Genomic DNA, 27,088 nt, shown 5'->3' with positions numbered 1-27,088 from the left:
TTTAATTTCAGTGATATTACCAGAGAAATTACCTTTAGGTCTCCAGAATTCTAACTCCTGGCACAAATATCCTTAAAGTTTCCTTTAAGGATATCGCATAATATCAGGGGACGTATATCTTGATATGACACATAGCAATCTTCACCCCGAATAGCGTTTTCGCTTCGAGGGGGAAAGTGGCAAAAATAGAAGGGGAGCCGTTATCAAGATGCCCTTCCTCCGTTACTATTTGAGTATCTAGATGGCGCCATCGTTGCCGCCATGTTTATTCCTTTATCTGTAGCGATCTTGCTCGGTGAATTTCCCAGTAGATCACTCGTTACTTTGGATTATTTTGGATTAATCATGCAATCTCCAGCCTCTTCTGCCTCTGGAAAGTTGAATAATTGATCTTTACATCGTATAAATTTTAGCTCTTGCCTCACAGTGAAATTAAGTCAAATTAAGTTAAACTTTGTGGAAGAGCTGTTGCCTGAAACGAAAGCGTCATGGGCGCTGTCGTTCGTAACGCATGAGTTATTTAGTTAGCCAGAACGCCTTTCCCGGTATAGCATAAATAAAGATAGATATTTAGTCTTCATTGCTAGAAGTTAATTATATTATGCCGATAGTATTTGTATAGTTTCGGCAATTTAGGTAACCGAACCTTGCTTACGCTAGGCTTCCTAGCCTAGGGGTTTCAGTTTACTTCCATGCATGATGTAAGACATTCCTAGTGTTATTAAATTTAAATGAAGCTACTTAGGCAATTTATACATGTGAGATATATTGATTGCATATAAAATTTCTTCTTCTAAGATAGTATACGAGAGAGTTTCGGTGATTTAGATAGTCGATTCTCTCTGTAACAGGTCTACTAGCCTAGTGGCTTTAGTATACTTTCATACATATTCCCCGGTTACCCTCGTGTATCGTTTTATCAATTCAGGCAGAGATAGATATCTCCTAGAATTATTATATAAAGTGATACTCGTCTCCAGTGGAGATTTAAGGGTAATCACTCCTTCCCTCTGAGTGTAACCTTAGGCTACAACCCTAGTTGGTCGTGCCTCGAGTTATCATTCAAGCAGGACTAGGCTAGGGTTTTCTGTCACTTTCCTTAGCCACTGATGGCAGGTTCTGGGTTTCGGTCAGAATCTCAGAGTAGATAGTCTTGTGCCGGCAGCTGGCCGGCAGGGTGAATAGTCATTACCCTGTCGGATTACGCTACCGGCATAGGAGGATAGACCTCCCTAGACCACACCTTAAGGGGTTATATGATATTGCCACCTTCTCCCTGTGGTCTAGTAGACTAGTCCTGTGCTTGCAGACCCTAGGCTGAAGAATGGGCATTCTTCTGCTGCCTAGGATGGCGCCGACACTGGAACTCTGTATTTGCTCTACGAGGTGACCACTCCTTCATTCCACCATTCACCGCCCTTCCTCATGCTGCCTCCAACAAACTTCTTGCCACACACATCACTTGCAATCCCAACAAAATTTTCTTTTACTAACTTCCACCTCTCCTCTAAATTACCAGTTGTTCTTACTTTCACTTTGTCATATGCCATTTTCAACCTTTCTTGATATTTACTTTTTATCCCCCGGTTTTATTAACTCTTCAACCCTCACTAGCTCCCTTTTACACCCACCTACTCTTTTGCTACAACTAATTCTCCTTCCACCAAAAAATGATCAGACATACCATTAGCCATACCCCTAAACACATGCATGTCTTTCAATCTTCCAAACATTCTTCTAGTTATCAACACATAATCCATTAATGCCCTTTCTACCACTCTTCCATTTGCCACTCTTACCCATGTATACTTGTTTTTATCTTTCTTTTTGAAAAAGCTAGAACTTATCACCATCTCTTGCTCAACACACATATCTACCAGTCTCTCACCACTCTCATTTTCACCTGGTACGCCATACTTCCCAATGACACCTTCTACCTCTCCAGCGCCGACTCTAGCATTTAAGTCACCCATGACAACTACATAATTCCTTCTACCCAGTCCTTCTACACACCTATTTAATTCATTCCAGAACTCATTCCGCTCTTCTTCACTTTTCTCACAACCTGGCCCATACGCACTGACAAAAGCCCAACATTCCCTACCCAACCTAACCCTTACCCATATTAACCTAGATGATATCTCCTTCCATTCCACTACTTTACCTATCATCCATTCACTCAGCAATAAAGCCACAACTTCTCTTGCTCTTCCCCTTTCAATCCCAGACACTCTACCAGACATTTCACCAAACATCTCTTCACCTTTCCCTTTTATCTTTGTCTCACACAAAGCCAATATATCCATCCTTCTTTTCCTAAACATACTTCCAATCTCACATCTTTTACTCTCTATCGTACTACATCCACGCACATTCAAACACCCCAAAACTAGAGTGCAGGGAGCAGTCACTCTCCCCCAAGCTCCACCACCTTGATGTCTCACAGGATTATAATACAGAAGAGGGGGTTCCCAGCCCCCTTGTCCCATCCATTTTAGTCGCCTCTTACGACACGCAGGGATCCGTTGGCGCTATTCTAATTGTTTTTATGTATTGATGGGAGGGATGAGATATGTACAAGATAACCTCTAATCAGAAATATATGTGTAGCTCTAAAACTAGGCAAAACTTAATTTCATTATTATTAAAGTTTCAACCAAATTTGTATATATATTACTTTTTTATTTGTTATCATATATTTTTTAAATGATTTATATGGAAATGTTACTCTAATCTAACACAAATTAAGGATTACGTAAATATTTGATGATGAATATTGTTCCTAACTGATATTCCACGTATGAACTTACGCTGCCATGTTAATTTTTCTCCCAATGGTATTTTGGGATTTTTAATGCATTGTGGTAAAAATGTCTAATCATTCTTTGATATTGGTTATGACGTACTGTATAGGTACAGTAAACATGCTGAAACCTAATTGGTTGTTTTGTTTCAAGATTATCCAATTAACTGCAATTTTGGAATTCATAATCTCCTATAAAGACTTTGCTTGTCAGTTGACTGTCATGGATTCCATTGTGCAGACATGCAGTAGTTGTTCGTCTTCATATTTTTAGGTTACTGTATTGGCCGGTTTCATGGACATTACCAAGGAACTACAGAAGTGGTAAATAGGTTTCTGATTCTATTCAAGGTAAGTGAAGTGGTTAGTCAGAAGGTTGTGGAAATATTTGTCTATTTACCCATTTATTAAGTTTGTATAATTAATAATTAACACCCATATATTATCCCACGGGGCTAACGCGCATAGCGAAACATAGTCCTCTTGCCAGAACATAGGATCAGTGAGATAATGTTTAATCCCGAGCAAAGCGAGCATACAGCAGAACAAAAACCATTAAGTAAGGAGGTATTTGTCTCCCACCCAAAAACCCCGATTTCCCCTTATGGAACCCCATTATTGTAGTTATTAAGGAGGATTTTGTATCTAAATCTGATTATTTGCGACAAAAATAAAGGTCAAATTTGTTGAAAACACACTATTCAATCTAGAAAATATAAATTTTCATATCAGATATCAGAGTTTGGCTGAAACTGTAATTTTACCTTAATTCCATGCCCCCTTACAGTTGAATCTCACTAAAAAAAGAGAGCCATTATTCGGTCTCTTTTGGCTATATGTAAGACAAAAGAAATTAAAGTTTCAAGTTTTAGGCATTGTACTTTAAGACCTCTTTTCCCAGAAACTTAAGCAAAGGACCCCTCAAATACCCTAGTACAACACATAAATTCCACCTAATAGGGTTTTGAACTGGAGGCCTTTCAATAATGAAAGATCTAATCATATTTCCTATCAGTCAAACCAACCCATTATGTTACAACATTGAAGGTGACACAAATCTAAAACCATACCAACTTTGCTTTTCTAGAGCATAAGCAACAGCTGTAAAGTTGTGGTTAACTCATTTGTTCCAACACATGATTAAAGCAGCAGCGTCAAAAACTCCTCATAAAAAGCACTAAACACCATTTCTAATTGACTGGGAAACATCATGAAAACATTAGTGGCAGACCTTGCACTACATAACAAATGGCATGGTTTGCTCTGAGCATACATTCAGTAAGTAGTTGACAGGAATACTTTGCACCAAGGATTAGTATGGCCTTCTCCAAGTATAAAAATAGACTAAATGTATTTTTCTGGGTCGATCTGTGACGGCCGGTGAAAGTCCTCGTCACAGGTCTCTCCCCAGAAATAGATTTTTCCTTCGTCAAAATCCCTTACATAGCTGTGAGAGGCCAGGCAGGGCAGAGACTGACCTGGCACTTACCAATTATATAAATACAGTTTTGAATTAATGTATATTGTACATGCATCTGTGACACATCATATGGGGCATAGAGAATGGCAAAGGGCTTCTACCATTACAAAACTACCATAAGAGCTTCCAAATGCTCTAAAATACACAAAATTAATTACCCAAATGAAAGTCAATAAAATTGTCAGAATTCCAGACTGAGAGAAATGAAATACTGTACATGCATCTTTAAACAACTGATAAGAGAAACTCTCATGTCTGATATAAGAGAAACTGATATGTCTGTTATGAGAGAAACTGACATGTCTGTTACAGGAGCAAGTAATCTGTCTCTTTTAAGAGAAAATGATACATCGGTTATAAGAGCCATGCAATAACTTTTAAACATTTGTGTTTGATATAACAAAAATCTAACATGCAATTTGTATAGATACATAAAAATTCATCTTACCATGTAAAAACTCTCCTTGCAGGTAAGATTTGTTATATATAATTTTTCCTTGAAAAGTCTTGGTGGTATTTAGGTCATCTGGTTGTATATAATGAGAAGATTTGTCGTTACCCTGACATCCTTTGTCACTCAAGAGAATCTGAAAAGATCTGTTTAGAAATCCATGAATTTCACTAAAGGAAAATGCAATGGTATAGAACTATTAATGCTGTATCTTAAATTATTGTACATCATTCATACCTTTAATGTGAGTGACAACCTTCAATATTATAGAATTCAGACATTGGCTTATGAAGTTTTGCAATAGACCTTACTATGATTATAAAGTAATTATCATCATCATTGGTGTACTAATACAAGGTAATATAATGACACAAGGAAGTCATGTGTAGGCCTAGAGTAATTAAATAATGCACGAAAACTGGAGCAAAGTAAAGATAAAAAAGTTGGGCAGGAGTACTGGATGGCAAGTCTATGGACCAGAATGAAAAGTAAGACATGAAAAGTAAAGTCGTTTGAAGCTAAAGGGATACTATTAAGTAGAGTTCATACTACCCAGTGTGCCATGCAGTACACATTGCGATAGGTACAATTTATGAAAATCATGAAAAATTTCAAGACCAAACAAATCCATGGATAAAATCTTTACTTACGTAATAGGTCCATAACTTTCATGAAATATGTCCCTGAGAACTGTGAATACAACACTGTAGTATGTAACTTTCATATCCTTAAAAGGTCTAGGTTTTGCAAAAGCTGGCCCTGAGGAACCAAAAATTGTTGTAAATTGCAAAAGAGATAATAGTTAAACATATAAATGAAGCTGCACATACTATATAAAAAATTATATATATATATATATATATATATATATATATATATATATATATATATATATATATATATACATACATATATATATACATATATATATATACATATATATATATATACATATATATATATATACATATATATATATATATACATATATATATATATATATATATATATATATATATACATATATATATATATATATATATATATATATATATATATATATATATATATATATATATATATATATATATATATATATATATATATATATATATATATATATATATATATATATATATACGGATTTTGAGCAAAGCGAAAAATCTATTTTTGGGTGAGAGTGCCATGTCGTCCTGATGGAAGGTTCCTTTAGGTAGCCTTTCTAAGGGATATTTGCTACAGTGATACTTCCAGAGAAATAAACCGAAGGTCTCCAGGATTCTAACTCCTGGTACGAGTATCCATTCTAGGATATCGCTAGGGATCAGGGACGTATTTTTTAGATACGACACATAGCAATCTTCACCCCGAATAGATTTAACTCTTTGATGTATGGGGGGAAGAGTGGCGAAAGAAAAGAGGTGCCGTTCCAGGTATCCTGGTGGACCTCCTATCCGTACTACTACCGGCCGCCATTCCTTTTACTTGTCTTTAAGCAGGAATAGCCGCAGATAGAGTAGTTTCGGGTGGGGTCAGCAAAAGGGTGGGTCCATCAGGACGACATGGTAGGCTACTCCACCCAAAAATAGATTTTTCGCTTTGCTCAAAATCCGTTTTTTGGGCTCGGCCATGTCGTCCTGGTGGAAGCATACCAGAGAAATTACTATATCTGTGGGTTTGTGTGTGTGCTTTTTACCTTGAATGGATTCCTTACCTGGTCTCCTAGACCTATATATGAAATTCCAGTTAACTGTCATTTCCACCAGGCTTAGTGTTTCCTGCCCCCTGCGGGGAAAGTGTCTACTTCTACAGTAAGGATTCAAGGTTTGTATTTCTGTAAGAACAAAAGGGAAACTTTTTAGAGGTTACTTTTGGTTACCTTAGGAATCTGTACTTGGCTCAAGTAATTTTTATCTAAAAGGATAAAAATAAAATTCTAGCATGGTTTATTTAAAAGCAACCGAGGAGTAAAAATTAAGCCCCATATAAATTTTTGTATTTATTTTGCAATTACATTATTAAATGTGGTTGCAAAAATAAGCATCTGATCCAGAAATCAATCACATCCGGGTTCATATATTGACCTGTAAAGGAAGAATATATGTAATTTTCATTATTGGAATAATGCCACTCGTTGTAGATGTGAAACCAAAATCTGTCTGACTTGCTCAGATTTCGGATATGCATGAACACTGTGGTGCAAACGTCCACACAGTACTGGTGTTATTAGTCAGATTATGCACCTGTATAGAACAGTCTATTAATCATCGTAATGATTTGCACTAGAAGGTACGAGTACCTATTCACCCGATTCACTGTTAGGTCCCAAAACCAGTCCACTGTTCATTGCAGCACTAGACGACGGGTTTTATGACACTACCCGCCGCCACCACAAAGTGTTTTATTTCGTGTACTTGCTTCGCATAGTGTTTATACAAGACTCTGGATGATTTCCACCAAGTATATGAGCGGAGTCTCTCAAAGTCCATGTGTTGAAAGAAATTCAACGTGGAAGTAACTTTTCTTGGATCGTGACCAGCGGGTGTGCTGTCAGGATCCGCTCTGCGAATAGAGTAGGAGAGCTTTGCTCTCAGTTGTCTTAAGGATAGGTTTGATCCTGAAGTTTTGCCTCTGAACAGCTGTCCTCCCTTGAAGTCTGAAGTTCTTCGAAGATAGACCTTTAGACACTCTACTGGGAATAGAGAGACATCTTCCTTCATTGGGCAGATTCTCCAAGGACCCCACCTCTTAGTGGGTAGCTCATTCTTGGCCAGAAAGGTAGGATCAGGAAAAAGGTTCAGCTCTCCTGTGTCTAGGAACTGAATATGGCCTTCGTCTCTAGATAAGGCTACTATTTCACTAACTCTAGGCCCTGAGGCTATTGCAAACAGAAAGATGACTTTCTGTGTTAGATCCTTCAGAGTACAATCGTCATTGTTTAGGTTCGAAGCATAGTGCAAGATTTTGTCCAAAGACCATGTGATGGGTTTTGGAGGGGTTGCCGGCTTGAGTCTAGCGCATGCTTTTGGGATCTTATTGAAGATTTCACTAGTGAGGTCCACCTCAAAAGCGTACAGAAGTGGTCTAGTCAGGGACGACTTACACGCAGTAATCGTGGTGGAAGCGAGGCCTTGTTCGTGTAGGTGTATGAAGAAAGCGAGACAGAAATCTATCGATATTTGGATTCCTTGTTTTTACAAAGGACACCAATTTCTTCCATGAAGATTCCTATTGTCTCTTAGTCGAACTTGACTTGTACTCTTCAATGAAGTCAACTTTATCCTTCGAGATTCCAAACTTTTTGTTCGCTGCTAGGGCGAGAAAATCATGAGATGTAGGCTGCTGGTTCTCGAGGATGAGGAATAGACAGTCGACTTCTGGACCAGTTGGGATAAAACTGGATTCGGCAGAGGAAACAGCTTCAGTTTCAACTCTAGAACTAAAGGGAACCAATTGCTGTTGGGCCATTTGGGGGCCACTAATGCTGCTGTCCTTCAGAAGGATCTCGGCTTGTCAAGGACTCTTAGCAGGAGATTGGTTGGTGGAAACAGGTAAATGCGATTCCACCTGTTCCAGTCGAGGGACATGGTGTCTATCGCTTCTGCTTGAGGGTCCGTATAAGGGACTACGTAACGAGGTAGCTTCTTGTTGTCGCTCGTTGCGAAGAGGTCGATCTGCAGTTCCGGGACTTTTTCCGAGATAAAAGAGAATGAGTCTGCGTCTAGGGACCATTCCGTCTCTATCGGCTTTTGCCTGGATAGAGCATTCGCCGTCACGTTGCAGAACCCTTGTAGGTGAACTGCCGATAAGTGCCATCCCTTCGTCCTTGCCAGGTAGAAGATGGCTAGTATCACATGGTTGATGTGAGGTGATTTCGAGCCTTGTCGGTTTAGACATTTTACTGTCGCTTTGTTGTCCAGGACAAATCTGATGGGGATTGCTCTGCGAGGGGATAGTTTCTTCAACGTCAGGAAAACTGCCATAGCCTCCAAGAAGTTGATGCGCAAGGTTTTGAACTGATGCGACAGATTCCCCTGCACTTTTCTCTCGTGAGAATGGCCTCCCCATCCTTCCAAGGAAGCGTCCGTGTGTATCACGACTGATGGTTGTGGTGGTTGCAGGAGAAATGTCCGTGCTAGGCTCTTGGCTGTTAACCACAGCCTTAATAGCGTGCACAATCGGGTCGGGGTTAACCTTAGTTGATCTCTTCGAGCGTTTGATGCGTATCTTCTCCAGACTCCGACGCATCCTTTAGACGAGCTTTTAGCACCGGGTCTGTCATTGCTGCAAACTGGAAAGAGCCCAATACTCTTTCCTGTTGGCGTCTTGAAATCCTATTGTGACGGATTAGTCTCTTGACAGATGCCGCTATTTCTCTCCTCTTCTTTAATAGAATGGAAAGGTGGTGTGACTGCAAGTTCCCATGGATTCCTAACCATTGAGACTTGTGAGCTGGAGAAAGGCGAGACTTCTAGCGATTGATCTTGAAGCCCAGGTGTTCCAGGACTGGATCACCTTTCTGGCTGCTTGCAGACAAGTAGTCTTGGATGCTGCCCGCATCAGCCAATCGTCCAGGTATGCTACTACTTGTACTACTTCGGAGTGTAGTTGCTGGACGATCGTGTCCACTAGCTTTGTGAATACCTATGGGGCTATGTTTAGTCCAAAGGGCATGGCTGTGAAAACATATTTTGTCTTCTGTAGCCTGAATACTAGGTAGGAGGAGATGGGGCGAATGACAGGTAGGTGCCAATAAGCATCTGCCAGGTCTATTGAGTTTGTGTACACCCCTTTTTGGTAGAAGGGTCTTTATGTGTTGCAATGTAAGCATCCGGAACTTGTTGTTCTCAATTAACTTGTTGAGTGGAGACAAGTCTAGAATGACTCTGGGTTTGTCCGAGTCTTTCATGGGAACACAAAATAGCCTTCCCTGGAATTTTGATGGACTTCGCTTTCCTCATTACCTTCTTATTCAAGAGTTCTGAGGTATATACTTCCAATAAGGGGGTGGAGTGTTGGAAGAATTTTGGAAAAGTGGGGTGGATTTTTGTTCCATTTCCAACCAAGTCCATTCGTAATTTGGCTGTGGACCCAGGGATTGAAGGTCCAACGATCCCGAAAGTGGAAAAGTGTGCCTCCTACCTGGAACCTCTCATTGTTTTCGTAACCGCGTCCTCCTCCACCCTTGGGGGGTTTCCAGAGGATTCTCTTTTTGGGCCCTTACCTTTGTAGGGCCGAAATGTGGTCGAGTGCACTTCAAAACCTGGATTAAACACAGGTGACTGGCTACCAGCTGTTGAGGGACCATCTGAAAGGTGGTTTGCAGCTGGGCTACCATTTGAGGCACTGTGGTCATGGTCACAGTTGGAAATTGTGCAGTTCTAATGAAGATTTCCTCTATGAGGACATGCCCCACTTTTGGAGAAGGTTCCTATTCTCCGTGGTGGCTTTGGCAATGACTTCTTGGACCACTTCTTGTGGGAAAGGGTCTTCGCCCCAGATACATGATGAAATCAGTTTTCTGAGTTCGTCTTTCACTGTTGTTGCGGCAGACACATGCTCTCTACAGGTCCTTTTTTGACCTGAGAAAAGCATACAAATCCATCACAAGGGTGCGGCATTAATTAAGGGCTACACACGTTTCCAAGCAGTTCTGATGAGACGGGGAGGCGGCAACACTATCTTTCGTCTCCTGTTCCCTTCTCAAAAGATGGTTTGGCCACTTTGGAAGGTTCTCATTAAACTGCTGGCCTGCAATCTCCGGATCCAACTTCAAGACGGAGAGGGTTAGATGTACCTCTTTCCACTTCTCCTCACAGGTGGGCATAGCTAGAGATAATGGTTTGCATTTCTCTAGGATTGAGCGGGGTTTGCCCTCTTCGACTGCTCTCAGGACACCGTCTAGGGCTTTTCCCGAAAGGGGCAAAGCTCTGGAGGAAGGAGCAGGAAGGAGCAAGAAGGAGCAATGAAGGTTGGGTGCTTCTTGCTCAATGCTGCGACTTTGGAGTTAATATACTCGGCTCCTTTCTGGGTCTTGGTAAGGATGGCTTGTGCCTTGTCATGTTCGAGGACAATGACTTACTTTGGTATAGTCTCCTCGCGGGATGTAGGTTCATCTCGCAGTCTCACGTAGCAATCTGGGTACGCTGAAAGCTGGGCCAGAACTGAAGCTCTTCAAGGGGTTTGGACCCCAACTTCTCGGAGATATAAAGCTTCCCATTCAACATGGGCATGTGTTCCGTCTACCTCCAGGGGTTGGTTTCGGAGTAGTGAGGGAGGTCAGATATTTTAAGGGGTTTAGCAGAGCCCCTGGAAGCGCCAGGGGCGTTTCCCTTCCTGTACCTCTCTCTTCACCTCTTTGAGATCTTGCTTATTCTCCTCTTGCTCCTTCCGGAACAGTGTCAACATCAGCTGGATCTACTCTAGGAGTGCTTCGCTCCTGCCGACCTGTCTAGCCAGTTAGGGAGTTGGGACTGAAGAGGTTGACGGCATAGGTTGATATGCCGACACAGTGAGCTGAGGGACCTCAGTCACCATCGAAACGGATCCTTCTTCCTCCGTGGGTGGTTGAACCACTTCTTATTCAGGGCCTTCTTACAGTAGGTCCTGTTTTGTGTCAATGGACAAGCGATTGGAGCGACCCTTCGGGTCCCAGTACCTCAGGGATCCAGATACGATGCAGCAGGGGCATAAGACCTGTACATCGTATGCCCACAAAAGTTCTTACTCTTGTGGTTACAGAACACAACTGTATACTTCACCATTGGCTCCTCCTGTAAGGGAGAAAAAGGGTGAATGAGTACTAGGTTGTTTATATCATTGAAATAATGTATACTTGAAATATGGGTCCCAGTATCTCAGGGATCCAGATACGATGCAGCAGGGGGCATGAGACCTGTACATCATAGGCCCAGAAAGTTCTTACTGTTGTGGTTGCAGGACACAACTGTACACTTCACCATTGGCTCCTCCTGTATATAATGCATATATAAAAAATGGTAATGCATACTATTATATTTAATAGCTTAGGATAGTAAGCTAGAAAGGAAATAGAAAAGACCCATATCTGTGTTTCCTCTCACAGGTAGTTGCTGAGACCTCCATCAATATTAATATTTAAATTCCTTATAAGGGAAAATACAGAGTGGAATAACTCTCGTACATAGGGCCGGAGCTAGTAAATATTTATACTAACTCCTCCACCTGTAAAATATTAATACTGAATGGTGTTTCATGAGTGTCCCGATAATCAAAGGATTCATCAAGGTATTGAGGGAATGCTTCAACTTCAGCATGTTATGCGGTCCCAACAATAGGCTGAGAAAGGATACACAGAGTATATTAGAAATACTTGTACTCCATTGTATTGTTATATACTGTAGTTTTCCAACTACTGTATTGTTATTTGCTGTAGTTTTACTGGCTACTATATTGTAGTATACTGTAGTTTTACTGGCTACTATATTGTTGTATACTGTAGTTTTACCGGTACACTACCGGGGTTAGGCTAGTGCCTGGCGTCACTAAGTGATAGTGAGAGAGAGAGAAAGAATGGAAAGGAGGGTTCCTATTATTATGGTTTAGCACAATAAATGGAAGTGTAGGAGGGCTACTGCCACCTACTGTCTCCTTGCCAGAATGAGAATTCTAATGGAAGGGGAGGAATGTATTTGATTCTAGCTTCCATCCAGCCACAACTTTTGCCGCCAGCTGTACTGCCGGTTGCGAGGTCTGTGGATGGCATTCCAAGAGAGGACTGAAGAATCCTCAACAGAACATTGGGTTTCCCACCGGCAGCCGTCAGGGCTGGCTCAGTCTTCCCCCGGGGCATTCGCTTCCGGCGAAGGAAGGACACAAGGGGGAGTTGGCCGAGGCAGCAACCTAACCGCTGCTGGTAGGGTCCCGGCCGGCAACTAGTCAACCCAGCAAGCCAGGATGATTGTAGAATACCGGCCAAAAGAATGTTGTGACGGCCAGGCCGACACTAAAGGACAGGGGGGGGGAAGGGTCTTATAGTTTGCAGGGGAGAAAGGCAGCGGCAGGCATGCCGCCTACTTTCTGCTGTAAACTAAGGAAGCATGGCTTCCTATGCCGACGCCGTCGTGGTCGGCAAAGGAATAAGTATTTCCCTGTCGGCGACATTGTCGGCTATAAGACATGTCTTATAGTCTACAAGGGAGAAAGGCGGTAGCAATTATGCCGCATACTTCCGGTTGTAAACTAGGGAGGCATACTTCCTTTGCCGACAACGTCACGGCCGGCAGATTGATTGATTTCAAGTTTTCAGGCATCCTGACATCTAAGATCATTGACGCCAATATCATTTACAGTAGTCTACAGTGAACCCTCGTTTATCGCGGTAGATAGGTTCCAGTCGCGGCTGCGATAGGTGAAAATCCGCGAAGTAGTGACACCATATTTACCTATTTATTCAACATGTATATTCAGACTTTTAAAACCTTCCCTTGTACGTAGTACTGTTAACAAACTACCCTTTAATGTACAGAACACTTAATGCATGTACTACAGTACCCTAAACTAAAACAGGCACAAATATTAAAGGTGATTTTATATCATGCATTTCCTAAACATGCTAAAAAGCACGATAAAAAATGGCAACCAATGTTTTGTTTACATTTATCTCTGATCATAATGTAGAAACAAACTGGAGGTAGAGCTTTGCTTATTACCCAGACATATTTCCCATACTTTTCCCTTAGAACTACATCACATCTTCCTACTTTAGATATATAGATATATATATATATATATATATATATATATATATATATATATATATATATGTATATATATATATATATATATATATATATATATATATATATATATATATATATATATATATATATATATATATATATATATATATATATGTGTGTGTGTGTGTGTGTGTGTGTATATATATATATATTTATATGTATACACATATACATACCTACATATATACATAAATACATGCATACATATATATATATATATATATATTACTGTATATATATGGGTTATGGAAAAAATCCGCGAAGTGGTGAATCCGCGATGGTCGAACCGCGAAGTAGCGAGGGTTCACTGTATATATATATAGAAAAAAAAATAAAAGAATATTCAATTAAAACCATAAAAGTTTAATGTCATTGTAAAAGTTAAATAGTTTTTAGAAGACCTGCTTCTGAAATAAATCTAAAAATGCCACTTGCACAGTAGGACACATCATGCCCAAGAATCTTAGCAAGGATGAACCTGCCACCCTCAACTCGAGCCTCAAATAAATATCTATTCCTTAAGTTATTATAATTGGGGCATTCGATCAACAAATGCCTCACTGTTAGAGGTACCAAACAGTCGTCACAATATGGTTGGTGTTGGCCCTTCAGAAGAAACTTGTGTGTTAACCGAGTGTGACCAATACAGAGACGACAAAGAGACGTCTCCCATTTTCGGGGTATTATGTTATACCTCCAAGGAGATATGTCATTTGTTACCTCTCTCATTTTATTGCCATGTAGGCTATCCCAGTGCTGTTGCCATTTATTGTAAAGCAATTTCTTGATGTTAGGTAGGAAGTCATTACAGGGAATGGGATACCTTCTTGGCACCAACTCTGATGTTGCATTCTTCGCCAATGAATCTGCCTTCTCATTCCCACACACACCTACATGTGCTGGAACCCAACAAAATCGAACCATTATACCTCTCCTTCTAAGAATAAAATGCCTTTCTAAAATCTTTAAAACTAGAGGGTTACAAGAATTAAAAACTTCTAAAGCTTGAAGGACACTCCTTGCATCACTAAAAATGGTAAAATTACCCTCCTTTTCCAACGCTATTTTCTCAACAGCGGTTAATATGCCATACAGTTCTGCAGTAAATATTGAAGCTGTTAGAGGAAGTGCACCTCTACAATTAAAACCATTACTATGTGCTCCAAATCCAACGCCAGCATCAGATTTGGAGCCATCAGTATATTATTATTATTATTATTACTTACTAAGCTACAACCCTAGTTGGAAAAGCAGTATGCTATAAGCCCTGGGGCTCCAACAGGGAAAATAGCTCAGTGAGGAAAGGAAAAAAGGAAAATAAAATATTCTAAGAAGAGTAACCACAATAAATATCTCCTATATAAACTATAAAAACTTTAACAAAACAAAAGGAAGAGAAATAAGATAGGAGAGTGTGCTCGAGTGTACCCTCAAGCAAGAGAACTCTAACCCAAGACAGTGAAAGGCCATGGTACAGAGGCTATGGCACTACCCAAGACTAGAGAACAGTGGTTTGATTTTGGAGTGTCCTTCTCCTAGAAGAGCTGCTTACCATAGCTAAAGAGTCTCTTCTACCCTTACCAAGAGGAAAGTGGCACTGAACAATTACAGTGCAATAACCCCTTGGGTGATGAAGAGTTGTTTGGTAATCTGTGTTGTCAGGTGTATGAGGATAGAGGAGAATATGAGAAGAATATGCCAGACTATTCAGTGTGTATGTAGGCAAAGGGAAAATGAACCGTAACCAGAGAGGAGGATCCAATGTAGTACTGTCTGGCCAGTCATAAGACCCCATAACTCTCTAGCAGTAGTATCTCAACGGGTGGCTGGTGCCCTGGCCAACCTACTACCTATATATACAAGTCGATCCCTCATGTTCTTCAACATGTTCCATAAACAGAGACCTGGATTCTAAGTCAATCATATTCTTCTTAACTCCAATAAAACATTTACAAAAAGATATCTCTGGTAATTTCCATGGAGGCGTTGATGATACCTTAAATGGAAGCACCTTAATTCTAATTATATCAAGACTGTTTAAAAATTGTTTCACCCGAAAGCCATAAGGTTGAGGAGATTTTGGGTGCAACTCAAAGTATGTTGAGTGACTTACATGGCTTGCAGTTTGAAAGGCTAAAGAATTAGGGAGTCTTTGCAATCTAAACCAATACCGAATAATAGCAGAAATTCGGTAAAGATCTAGAGGTAACTCTCGAGCATCAACAAGGAGACTTGGGATAGGTGAGGATTTAAATGCTCCTGTGGACAATCTAATACCACCATGATGTATTGAATCTAATATCTTTAACCGGCTTGGGGTGGCTGAGGAGTATATTTCACATCCGTAACTGATTTTCGAAAAAATCAAAGCCTTGTATAATTTCAAAATAGTATTGCGGTCTGCCCCCCCATAATGTATAGGACAATACTTTTAAAATTTTCAGAGCCTAGAGACATTTAGCTTTTAATGCTTTTAAGTGAGAAACCCACGTAAGCCTCCAATCAAATATCAAACCTAAAATTTAGCTTCACTTGCACATGGTATCCGCTGACCTTTAATGTACATATCCGGGTCTGGATGTACTCCCCGGATACGACAAAAATGGACAATAGTAGTTTTACATGTCGAGAACTTAAATCCATTCATATTGGCCCACTGGATAATTTTGTCAATTGAGAGTTGTATTTATCTCTCAACCATTGCCATTCTAGCTCCAGCAAATGATATAGAGAGATCATCCACAAATGTTGAGAGAACATCCCAGGGAATGACTGAGGATATCCCATTAATTGCTAGTGCAAAAAGGGTTACACTCAGCATACTCCCCTGAGGAACTCCTCCTTCCTGACACTTACTCTCTGATAGAGCTTCCGCCACTCTCACTTGAAAAACTCTATTTGAAAGAAATGCCTGAATAAATATTGGCAGCTCTCCTCTCAATCTCAATTCATGAATTGTAAGTATACCATATCTCCAAGTGGTATCATATGCCTTTTCAAGGTCAAAAAAGACTGTCACATGGTGCTGTTTGGAAGCAAATGCTTCACAAATAGAGGACTCAAGTCTTATTAACACATCAGTCGTTGAGTGCATTTTTCTGAAACCAAATTGAGTCGGTGATAAAATACCTTTCTTTTCAAGGCACCACATCAGTCTTGCATTGACCATCTTCTCCATAATTTTACATAAACAAGATGTCAATGCAATAGGTCGATAGTTTGCTGCTAAAAACTTGTCCTTACTGAGTTTTAAAAAGGCTAAAATAATGGCTAGTTCCCAAACACTTGGATAACTATGATCATGCCATATTCTATTAATAATGCTTGAAATAAATAACTTTGTATTAAAATGTACATGTTTAATCATTGCATATGGAATTCCAGCGGGTCCAGGGGCTGCATCGTTACAAGTGGAAAGTGCCGAATCATATTCTCTTTCAGTGAATGGAGAATTATATGACTCTTCCCTTCCTGTTGCAAAATTTAAAATTTTCTTTTCTTCAATGCTCCTGTACTGGTGACCAGGAGCTGCTACACTCTTGCACGATACATTTGAAAAATGGTCAGCTAGGGCATTGCTGACTTCATTTCCTTCAGTCACATACTGACCATTCACTTTCAACACTGGTGGTGGGTTTGGGGTGAATTTGCCTGCAATCTTTTTTACTTTCCTCCATACAGAAGATGGTGGTGTTCTACTATTAATGGAGGAAACAAAAGCCACTCAAGATTGGCGTCTAGCTTCTTTCATGGCACGACGGAACTGTGCTCTACACTTTTTGTATGTCATCAAATTTTCATCCGTACGGCGTCTACGCAATCTAGTCAGGGATTTTCTGGTGGCTCTGTGCAAGGCTGTTAATTCTGAGGACCACCACGGGACTGGTCGTCTTTTGAATATTCCTGTGGTTTTGGGAATCGAATTGATTCCTGTTGTATGGAGAGTTCCATTCAGTAGGTCTATGGCATCATCAATACTTTCAAACTGTTCTGCACTCCCTTCGATTTCACTTAGCTCACAAAATTTAACCCAGTCTGCCTTGTCAAGATTCCATCGTGGCGATCTTTGTAAAGGCGGACCCTTGTTGGTGTTTATAATGATTAGTGCATGATCACTAGTATGCCAATCATCTAATGTCCTCCAATCAAAACCAAGAAGGCAGTTAGAGCTTGCAATTGAAAGGTCAATGCCTGACAAGGTACCTGTCTGAACATGGAAGTGCATGGGCTCTCTGTATTAAGGAGTCCCACATCCTCATTCTCCACAATTGATGAGATAATATTGCCCCTTGTGTTTGCCAAAACATCACCCCACAAAGGATTTCTACCATTCATATCTCCCAGTAAGAGAAATGGTTGAGGGAGTTGTTGAATGAACTCTGCTAAATCATCATATAAAATAAAATATTATCATTTGGAGGTAAGTAAAGAGAGCATATTGTATATTTTCTCCCTATATCAATTTGTACAACCACTGCCTGCAGGGATGTACGTATAGACATAGGTATTTGGGGAACATCTCGACGAACATACATGAGACTTCCGCCACGGCTCACTGCTTGATTCATGGCTGGAAGAGGAATCACGATTCCCCTGTCGATGACATTGTCGGCTGCAACACAATACACCCTGAGTTACTGTCATACTTCAAAGCCAGGATATTCAGCGGCAAAGAAGATCGACGGTATAAAACTATCCAAGTCAAGCCAGAGTTAACTACTTGTTGGCGATAACGGAAGATAGGGCTGCCGCTTGGGATGGCGGCGCTCAGGGGGGAAGAAGGGTTTATCCTCTTTTCTCTAAAAGAGAAGAGTATCGAATTATACCAATAATTCTAGGGGATATATATATATATATATATATATCCCTATATCCCTGACCGAATTAAGAGAAACGATACTAGAGGTTAAACAATGCGATTAACATTACTAATGTATACCAAACGGGTTAGGCTATACGAAAGAAACGTTATTTGTTCCGTAACTGGAATACAAACCACGCTATTTATTAGGGGTTATACTTTTGGCGGAGCTGAAATGACGAGCCATTAAAATTTAGCGAGGGTTAACTACCCACACCGCTAGTTAGCGGGGGTAGGGGGGGTAGCTTGCTACCACTCCCGTTCACACACCTGTGATTTAGTCACTTTACTTTTGGCTCGGATCCAGAGCGGTTGTTTCCTCTCTCACTCCTCGCCTATTCTGGACTGCCATTAATTTTTGTCTTTTAACTTACTTTTTCTTATACATGTATATATATGAAAACATTCTTAATGTTTATGTATATATATGTGTATAGAAATGTGATAAGTTTCCTTTTCAATGTTTGTGCTGTGTGTGTGATACATATATGATAACGACACTTGCGCAGATTAGCGAGGCCAGCACAGTTCCACTTCGTGGAGAACGACCTCTCCCTCTCTGGTCCATCGGTCTTCCCGTCGGCATATAACCGTTAACTCAGCCGCCGCAGGGGAATCGTCATCGCCTGGACCCTCTTCATTCAACTATTGTCTTCGCCTTTTCAAATTTCCTACGGGAAACATGGATTTCTGAGCGAAGGGAATGTGGCCTCTCAAAGATTAACAACGGTCTTTCTCTTCTGGAGGTCGTTCACCTTAACAACAACAATGTACTATTGGGGAAGCTCCTTTCCCGTGCGAGGGTCAGGTTGCTCTTCCGATTATTTGTCTCAATTATTTTTCGTGAAATTATAATTGTACTTTAACTTTTCAACTTTTCTCTGTAGGGAACACTTCCCTTCGGAGGATCAGTGGTTCTCACTATTAGTGAATATTCTTAGCAGATTTAAATAATTGTAATTCTGATTTTATTACAGTTACTCCGCTCCCCCCTTCTCCCGTGGATGTTGACTGGGGAAGGAAGGGCGCAATACTTAATTTCATGTTGTTCCCTCAGGGTTCCACTTCGGAGTTCCTCCCTAGGGAATTTCTGTTAAATAATTAATTTTATTGTCGGCGCAATACTTATTTTTATGTTGTTCCCTCGGGGTTCCTCTTCGGAATTATTCCCGAGGGAATTTCTATTAAATAATTAATCTTATTTTTTTCCCAGTTAACTATGCAGTTCTTCTTTGTTCGACTATGAGTGCCAGCGAAGCAGAGCTGTTCTGTTCATGCCTGGGGAATCTGCTGTCACTGCCGTCCCTCAGAGGACGTCGTCATGGGCGTCATCCCTTCTCTTAGAAGTACTCCCGTGACAACATGACCAGCACTTATGATCATCTTGAAATGCTAAAGGAGGTTCGCCTGCAGGGGTTAGACAACTTCCCTTCCGAGGGAAAGTTTCCTCCCCAGGTGTGAGGTTGTTTCTCCCTTCAGAGGGAGAACTTACCACATCTTAATAAATTCATCGTCTCCGACTGCTGTTGCTGCCTTCGCCCAGATTTCTCTCCCCACTTGCTGAGTTTCTCTTCCTTCAGGGGCAGAGCAGGGTCTTGGCAAGTCTTCTACGAAGTGCTTACCTCTCTCGTTCGCGAGAGAGGCCACTCATAGAGATTCCTCTTCGGAGGATCGCTACTGTTAAAGGTCAGCTTGCTGATCCACCGGCCCTCAATGGGCGTCATCACGGGCGTCTTCTAGTCTCTTCTACGAAGTACTTACCTCTCTCATTCGCGAGAGAGGCCAATCATAGAAACTCCTCTTCGGAGGATTGCTACTGTTAAAGGTCAGCTTGCTGATCCACCGGCCCTCATGGGCGTCTTCAAGTCTCTTTTACGAAGTGTTCACCTCTCTCGTTCACGAGAGAAGCCATTCATAGAAACTCCTCTTCGGAGGATCGCTACTGTTAAAGGTCAGCTTGCTGATCCACCGACCCTCATGGGCATCATCACGGGTGCCTTCAAGTCTCTTCTAGGAAGTGTTCACCTCTCTTGTTCGCGAGAGAGGCCACCCATAGAGACACCTCTTCGGAGGATCACCCTGCTCATCAGTTCCTGATCATCCTACCAACAGACCTACCAGCGCAGCAGACCTACCAGTGCAACCTTGCGCTGCAGCGTAGTCCTTTGGACTTCAGTCCTGGACTCTTAACGCGGATCTTTTAACGGTCCCCATCGGTGGATGCTCGCCCTTCCAAAGGGCACACCCCAGTTCCTGATCGTCCTGCCAGCTGACCTACCGATCTACCAACGCTACCTTAAACTGCTGTTAGTCCTTGGACTTCCGTCCTGGACTCTTCTGTGGACCTTTACGGTCTCCATCATGGATGTTTGCCCTTCCAAAGGGCTCATCCCAGTTTCTGGTCGTCCTGCCAGCTGATCTGCCAACTTACTAGCGCTACGTTCACGCGCGCCAACAGTCTCCCGTGCACGCGCCAACAGTCTCCCGTGCGTGCGCAAACAGTCTCCCGTGCGCGCGCCAACAGTCTTCCGTGCACGCGCGCCAACAGTCTTCCGTGTGCACGCCAATAGTCTTCCGAGCGCGTGCGCCAACAGTCTTCCGTGCGGTCGCGCCCTCCGACAGTCTTTCGATAATTTTCCGCGCGCGCGAGCGTCAATGTTCTTGCGCGCGCGCCAACAGTCTTTCGCGCGCGGACGCAGATGATGTCCCGCACGCGGGTGCCGAAGGTCTAACGCGGGCGGGGGCCAATGCTCTTGCAGTTTTCGCGCGTGCAGACGGTCTTCTGCGCGCGGGCGCCGATGGTCTTCTGCAGCAGTCTCCACGTAGTACTCTCACGCACGCGCCAATGTACCTGCCCTTGTGCAACCAGTCACACGCTTCGGCGCATTCTAGCGAAAATGTACAAAACTACATAGTGCCTTACTGCGTGCCAGCGCTCTTATTATTATTATTATTATTATTAAATGCTAAGCTACAACCCTAGTTGGAAAAGCAGGATGCTATAAGCCCAGGGGCTCCAACAGGGAAAATAGCCCAGTGAGGAAAGGAAACAAGGAAAAATAAAATATTCTAAGAACAGCAAAAACATCGAAATAAATATTTCCTATATAAACTATAAAAACTTTAACAAAACAAGAGGAAGAGAAACTAGATAGAACAGTGTGCCCGAGTGTACCCTCAAGCAAGAGAACTCTAACCCAAGACAGTGGAAGACCATGGTACAGAGGCTATGGCACTACCCAAGACTAGAGAACAATGGTTTGATTTTGGAGTGTCCTTCTCCTAGAAGAGCTGCTTACCAAAGCTAAAGAGCCTCTTCTACCCTTACCAAGAGGAAAGTGGCCACTGAACAAATACAGTTTAGTAGTTAACCCCTCGAGAGAAGAAGAATTGTTTGGTAATCTCAGTGTTGTCAGGTGTATGAGGATAGAGGAGAATCTGTATAGAATAGGCCAGACTATTCGGTGTCTGTGTAGGCAAAGGGAAAGAACCGTAACCAGAGAGAAAGATCCAATGTAATACTGTCTGGCCAGTCAAAGGACCCCATAACTCTCTAGTGGTAGTATCTTAACGGGCGGCTGGTACCCTGGCCAACCTACTACCTCACTTTCCTGCGCCCTCCTGCGCAGTTACGGTCTCAGATCCAATGGACCAGCTCTTGCCAAAGAGTCAGGGCTCGCAGATCCATTGCACCAGCTCTTGTTTAAGAGCCAGCGCTTGCCTGCTCTCCAGGCAGAAATTGAGCACCAGCATCATCCTATGTGCCATCGCTCCAGTACTCTCCTACACACTCACACAATAGGCAGTAAAAAGGAATAAAACTTTTTGGACAGGTCACTATTACCCCATTCCCCCCCGCAAACACAAACATTGCCACCGGAAAAAAAGGAATAAGGCTTCACAGAAGGATTCAAGATCCCGAAGATTCCATCTTACAAGGGGAATCGAAAAGGGGAATCCTTGGTCCCTGTCTCTTCTGAAGTTTCTTTTTTTCCTTGACAGACCACCAACAGCAAACAGGAAAGCATCAACAGTCTGATCTCTAGATCACTGTTTGCTGATGGCTAGTTCACAGTTTACTGATTGCTAGGTCGCCGATCACCAGATCGCCAATTGCTAGCTCAATGCTGATCTTTCACCTCTAGTCCCTCCAATGACTAACAATCTCCAATTGCTAGCGTTTCCAATCACCGATTGCTAGTCAATAACCAGTCATCAGCTTGCTGATCACTAGATCACTAATGGGCAGCTCATCTTTCTTCGATCATTGAACTCAGCTCGCTGATCTCTGACCAGCCCATCTTCAGATTGCTCATCTCTGACCAACTAGGGGGGACCATAATCAGCTTGTTGATCTCTAACTCACCATCGGCTCACAGACCACCGATTCATCGGTCATTGGCAATTTGCTAGCAGTTCGTGACTCGAACTTACTACTCAACCTCTGCCCATAGTTCCAGAGATCAGAAGGTATACAACATACTTCTCGCTACTGGCCGTTCGCCATCACACTAAAGTGATCGGCAAACATTCGACAACCCTCATCAATGGCTTGTCGACAGGGAACTACTTGCGAGCACTCTCCAACTGCACAGTAACCACGATACCCAACGGTTAAACATTGATTAACACTCGCCAGATTGATTCTATTCTATGGAATAGCATCAATCCCATCAGGGCGCATGGTAAGGCTAAGCGTTGCCTTCCTTCTGTTAGTTAAAGGAATTCTCTCCCAGAGAAGAATTCTTACACTGGGTATCACGCCTGATCCTTTACGACACGAGTCAAGACTCCAGCGTCGACAATCTTCCATGCAAAAGGATCCGCAAGGAGCTGTCCCTTTGGGTCGATGTCCACCCCATGTTGGAGTTCGAACAAGGGCTAAGACCTCAGGTCTTCATTTGCACACTGGACCTAAAGGACACTTACTCCCAGGTCCAAACCATCCATCTAGGAAGGTTGGAAGATTCAGTCTAGGAAAACAAGAAACACCAGTTCAAGCCACTGTGCTTCGGTCTTTCCACTACACCCATCCTGGTCTCACAGGATCGGCTTCTGTCTCCTCTGTCTTGGGACGACTGACTGACCTTAGCAGACTCAGTGGCAACCTTGCATTAACACCGGAACTTCTGAAGTCTTTTTACCAAGATCTAGTGATCAGGGTAAACCTGCGGAAGTCTTCCCTACTTCCCTCCCAGAAGACAGGTGTATCTGGCAATGAATCTAGACACCAGTCTCCACAAAACCTTCTCGAAACGAGATCGACTCCCATTCCAAAGGGACTAGAGTTAGAAAAAGAAGAGAGGAGGGACCATAGTGCTGCACCACACGACCTCAGCCCTCTGGACATAGTACGAAAGTACCTTCACTTAAATCTCTTAAGAGATGAAGGCCAACTTTACGGTCCTTCAGCAGCCTCATCGGTTCCTAACAGACCATTCCGTGATGTGTTGGACGACACACCACACACCACATAGAGACTCACATCGACAAGCAAGAAGGAACTTGCTCGTAGCCTCTTCCCATCTAACAGTATAAACACTAAGATGGGGCAAAGTCCGTTCGGTACCACCATCAGCCTGCTTCATTCCAGACTAGAAGAACGTGCTCGCCGACAATATGTACACAGCATCTCAGATAAGGTATACTGAATGGACTTTGGATCGCCTTGTAGCCGACAAAGTCCCGACTTTACGAGGTCCTCCAACTAGTGGTCTGTTCGCAACGCTCCTGAACCTCAGGCTGCCGTTGCTCCCCAGCCCTCAACCCCAAGGCTCTCTGACAACAACGGTGGGTACAACAATGACATTTACGTCTCATCCCTGTTTTATCTGGAAAAGGGCACTCAAGAAGGCTAGAACATCGGTCAACCGCTCAGGGACTCTCCTAGCTCTGCTATGGCATTATGCAGAACGGTTTTCAAACCTTTTGCAGCGCCTGATAGAGTCTCCAAGAGAACCCTCTCCTCGTCACAGACAACCCACTTTGACACCTACCACAAGCTATAGCTTTGCTATGATTGTACGCCTGGAGACTACCCAATACCTCTTTGCGAAAAGGTTGTCTAGATATGTGAGGAATTCCTCAGCATCAGTCTACCAGGCAGTATAATGTCTTGTGTGGTTGGTGTCATGTGAAAGTGTCTCTCTCCACTCGATACCTCGATTCCAGCAATAGCGGAATCCTCGAGTATTACAAGAGGAAAAGACCCCCTATTCAGTTTCGACAGGTAAAGATGATCACTCAACCTTGATCCTTCACCTTCAAACTGAAAGAAAGGCAAACCCTCTCATCGATAGACTTTTCCTAACTCATACGGACTTACAACTTGCCTTTCCCCAGTCAGAATTGAGACCTTCCTCTCGAAACATGGTTCAAATTCTCCGATCCCTAAAGGGACCTCCTTATGTTCCACTTCACCAGGCAACAAATTTTCTCCTGATTTATAAACACAATGTTCCTACACACTCGGACAGCAACCATACGAGTCAAGGAACTTCATGGTCTCTCTTTCAACATCGCCCATTATTGAGAAGGGCGAAAGACAATGTTCAGTTTCGTCCCTGAGTATGTCGCCAGACACAGTCTCCAGAAGGTATGAGACTTTACCTAAAGAAAACGGCAACAGCCTACCCGGGTCCCTTCTCTTGTCATCAGCACTGGGAGAGACTAGAGGAGGATCTCTGAAACATCATCTCGACATGACGACTCAGTGTCAGGGGCATAACTATGCCCCTGGTCCTTCTTAACAGATTACTCTGTGACGCAGGTTTTACAAGAAACGATGTGAATGCTCCAGGTGACTTTCACAACCTTTTTCCTGCAAGACGTGACCCACAGGAACTTGATGCGATCTCTATCGGTCCGTTGGTGGCTGCACAATGGCTGGTTGTATACCTCAAGCTCCTTATTGGACAAGTAGCAGAAGGTTGGGGGCACTGTTACCCAGTTTTAGTCTGCGTGAATGAAAAGATTTGACTGGCTCTTATTCTTTTCTTCATCTTACCCTCTCGTGGGGAAAGCAGCATCCTGGGTTCTCTGCATAAGCTGACCTCAAACCACTGCAGGTAAACCATGCTCCCTTGTTTACTTAGTATTAAGCTAATACTATTGCGTCCCCATACCATGGCGAGGTGGTATATTGGGAAAGTCTTGGTTACATGAGGTTTTTCCTACATAGACTTGGAATAACTTTACCTAGACAGTCACACTTCTGCACGTCTCAACACACAGCTTGCGTAGGCCGCAGACCTTGCGTAGCAAGGTTTTAGCGAGGGCAGGGACTTATTTTTGAGTACTAACATACTCAGATAAGGAGCCCCCGGGCAAAGCCATAAGCCAGATTGGCAGGGATGTCCACCCTTCCTAATGGGTGAGTCACCCCTAATAAATAGCATGGTTTGTATTCCAGTTACGGAACAAATAACAAATTCGTGGACAATTTGTATTTTTCCTAACTATACAAACCTTAGCTATTTATACAGACTTGCCCGCCATCCCTATCCCCCTTGAAGTCCTACCTCCAAGCAAAGTGACTAAATAACAGGTGTGTGAACGGGAGTGGTAGCAAGCTACACCCCCCTACCCCCGCTAACTTGCGGTGTGGGTAGTTAACCCTCACTAAATTTTGATGGCTCGTCATTTCAGCTCCGCAGAAAGTATAACCTCTAATAAATAGCTAAGGTTTGTATAGTTAGGAAAAATACAAATTATCTACAAATTTGTCATATTTTGGAAGAGGAAATATTATATATATATATATATATATATATATATATATATATATATATATATATATATATATATATATATCAATCTTCACTAGTATAATTTTGCCTAACTAGCTAAAAAGTTTCTTTAAAGCTAAATACCGGGAGCGTCGCACTGTTAACTAATTAATTGCATTATGACTTGCGACAGCGGTCTCAAAATGGCCGCCTCTGGGGCTGGCTGTGCTCCACTTAACAAACTTAAATTGTGCTTATTCAACTGTGAGAAGGGAGCTAAAAATTATACACAGGAACGATTAAATACTCAACTTTCCAGAGGATGAAGATGATGGAGATTGCATGATAATATACCAATAAACCGTAACAACACCGAGAGAAACGTGGGAGAGCACTTAGCTTAAATGCTACAGATCAAAGGAATGATGGGCCATAGCAGTACAGGGAGGGGGTCCACCAGGTACCTTGATAACGGTTCCCCTTCGTTCGCCACTCTTCCCCCTCAAAGAGTAAAATCTATTCGGCGTAAGATTGCTGTGTCGTATCAAAAAATACATCCCCTGATATTATGCGATATCCTTAAAGATATATTAAGGATACTCGTGCCAGGAGTTAAAATTCTGGAGACCTACGGTTAATTCTCTGGGAGTATCAATGTAGCAAAATATCCCTTAGAAAGCTACCTTAAGGAACCTTCCATCAGGACGACATGGCTGAGCCCCAAAGTAAAAAAAAATATATTACATATATATATATATATATATATATATATATATATATATATATATATATATATATATATATATATATATTTATATATATATATATATATATATATACACACACACACACACACACACATAGTATATAACAGAAAAGTGAAGACTGAGTGAAGTGATGTTATAATAATTATTAGAAGCATTTGGTATTCTTGCATGACCCATCATTATAGAAATTAAATTCTGTCTATGAAGAGAAATTTCAAA

At 42.0% G+C, this 27,088-nt stretch overlaps 1 protein-coding gene across 3 annotated transcripts in view; it reads right to left on the bottom strand.

Moving 5' to 3' along the window:
• LOC137648716 (tyrosine-protein phosphatase 10D-like) overlaps nt 1-27,088 on the bottom strand; it is a 323,664-nt gene that overhangs the window by 133,393 nt on the left and 163,183 nt on the right. For all 3 annotated transcript variants that reach the window (XM_068381760.1, XM_068381761.1, XM_068381762.1), the window contains exons 11-12: nt 5,385-5,493; nt 4,732-4,880 (exon numbers count right to left, since the gene is read on the bottom strand). In XM_068381760.1, the coding sequence (XP_068237861.1) occupies nt 4,732-4,880; nt 5,385-5,493 (258 nt within the window). The remainder of the gene's footprint in view (nt 1-4,731; nt 4,881-5,384; nt 5,494-27,088) is intronic.

This window comes from Palaemon carinicauda, chromosome 10 (genome assembly GCF_036898095.1).
Source record: "Palaemon carinicauda isolate YSFRI2023 chromosome 10, ASM3689809v2, whole genome shotgun sequence".
In the NCBI taxonomy this organism is placed as follows: domain Eukaryota; kingdom Metazoa; phylum Arthropoda; class Malacostraca; order Decapoda; family Palaemonidae; genus Palaemon; species Palaemon carinicauda.
Note: the sequence above shows the minus strand (reverse complement) of the source record. Positions and strands in the feature narration are given on the sequence as shown.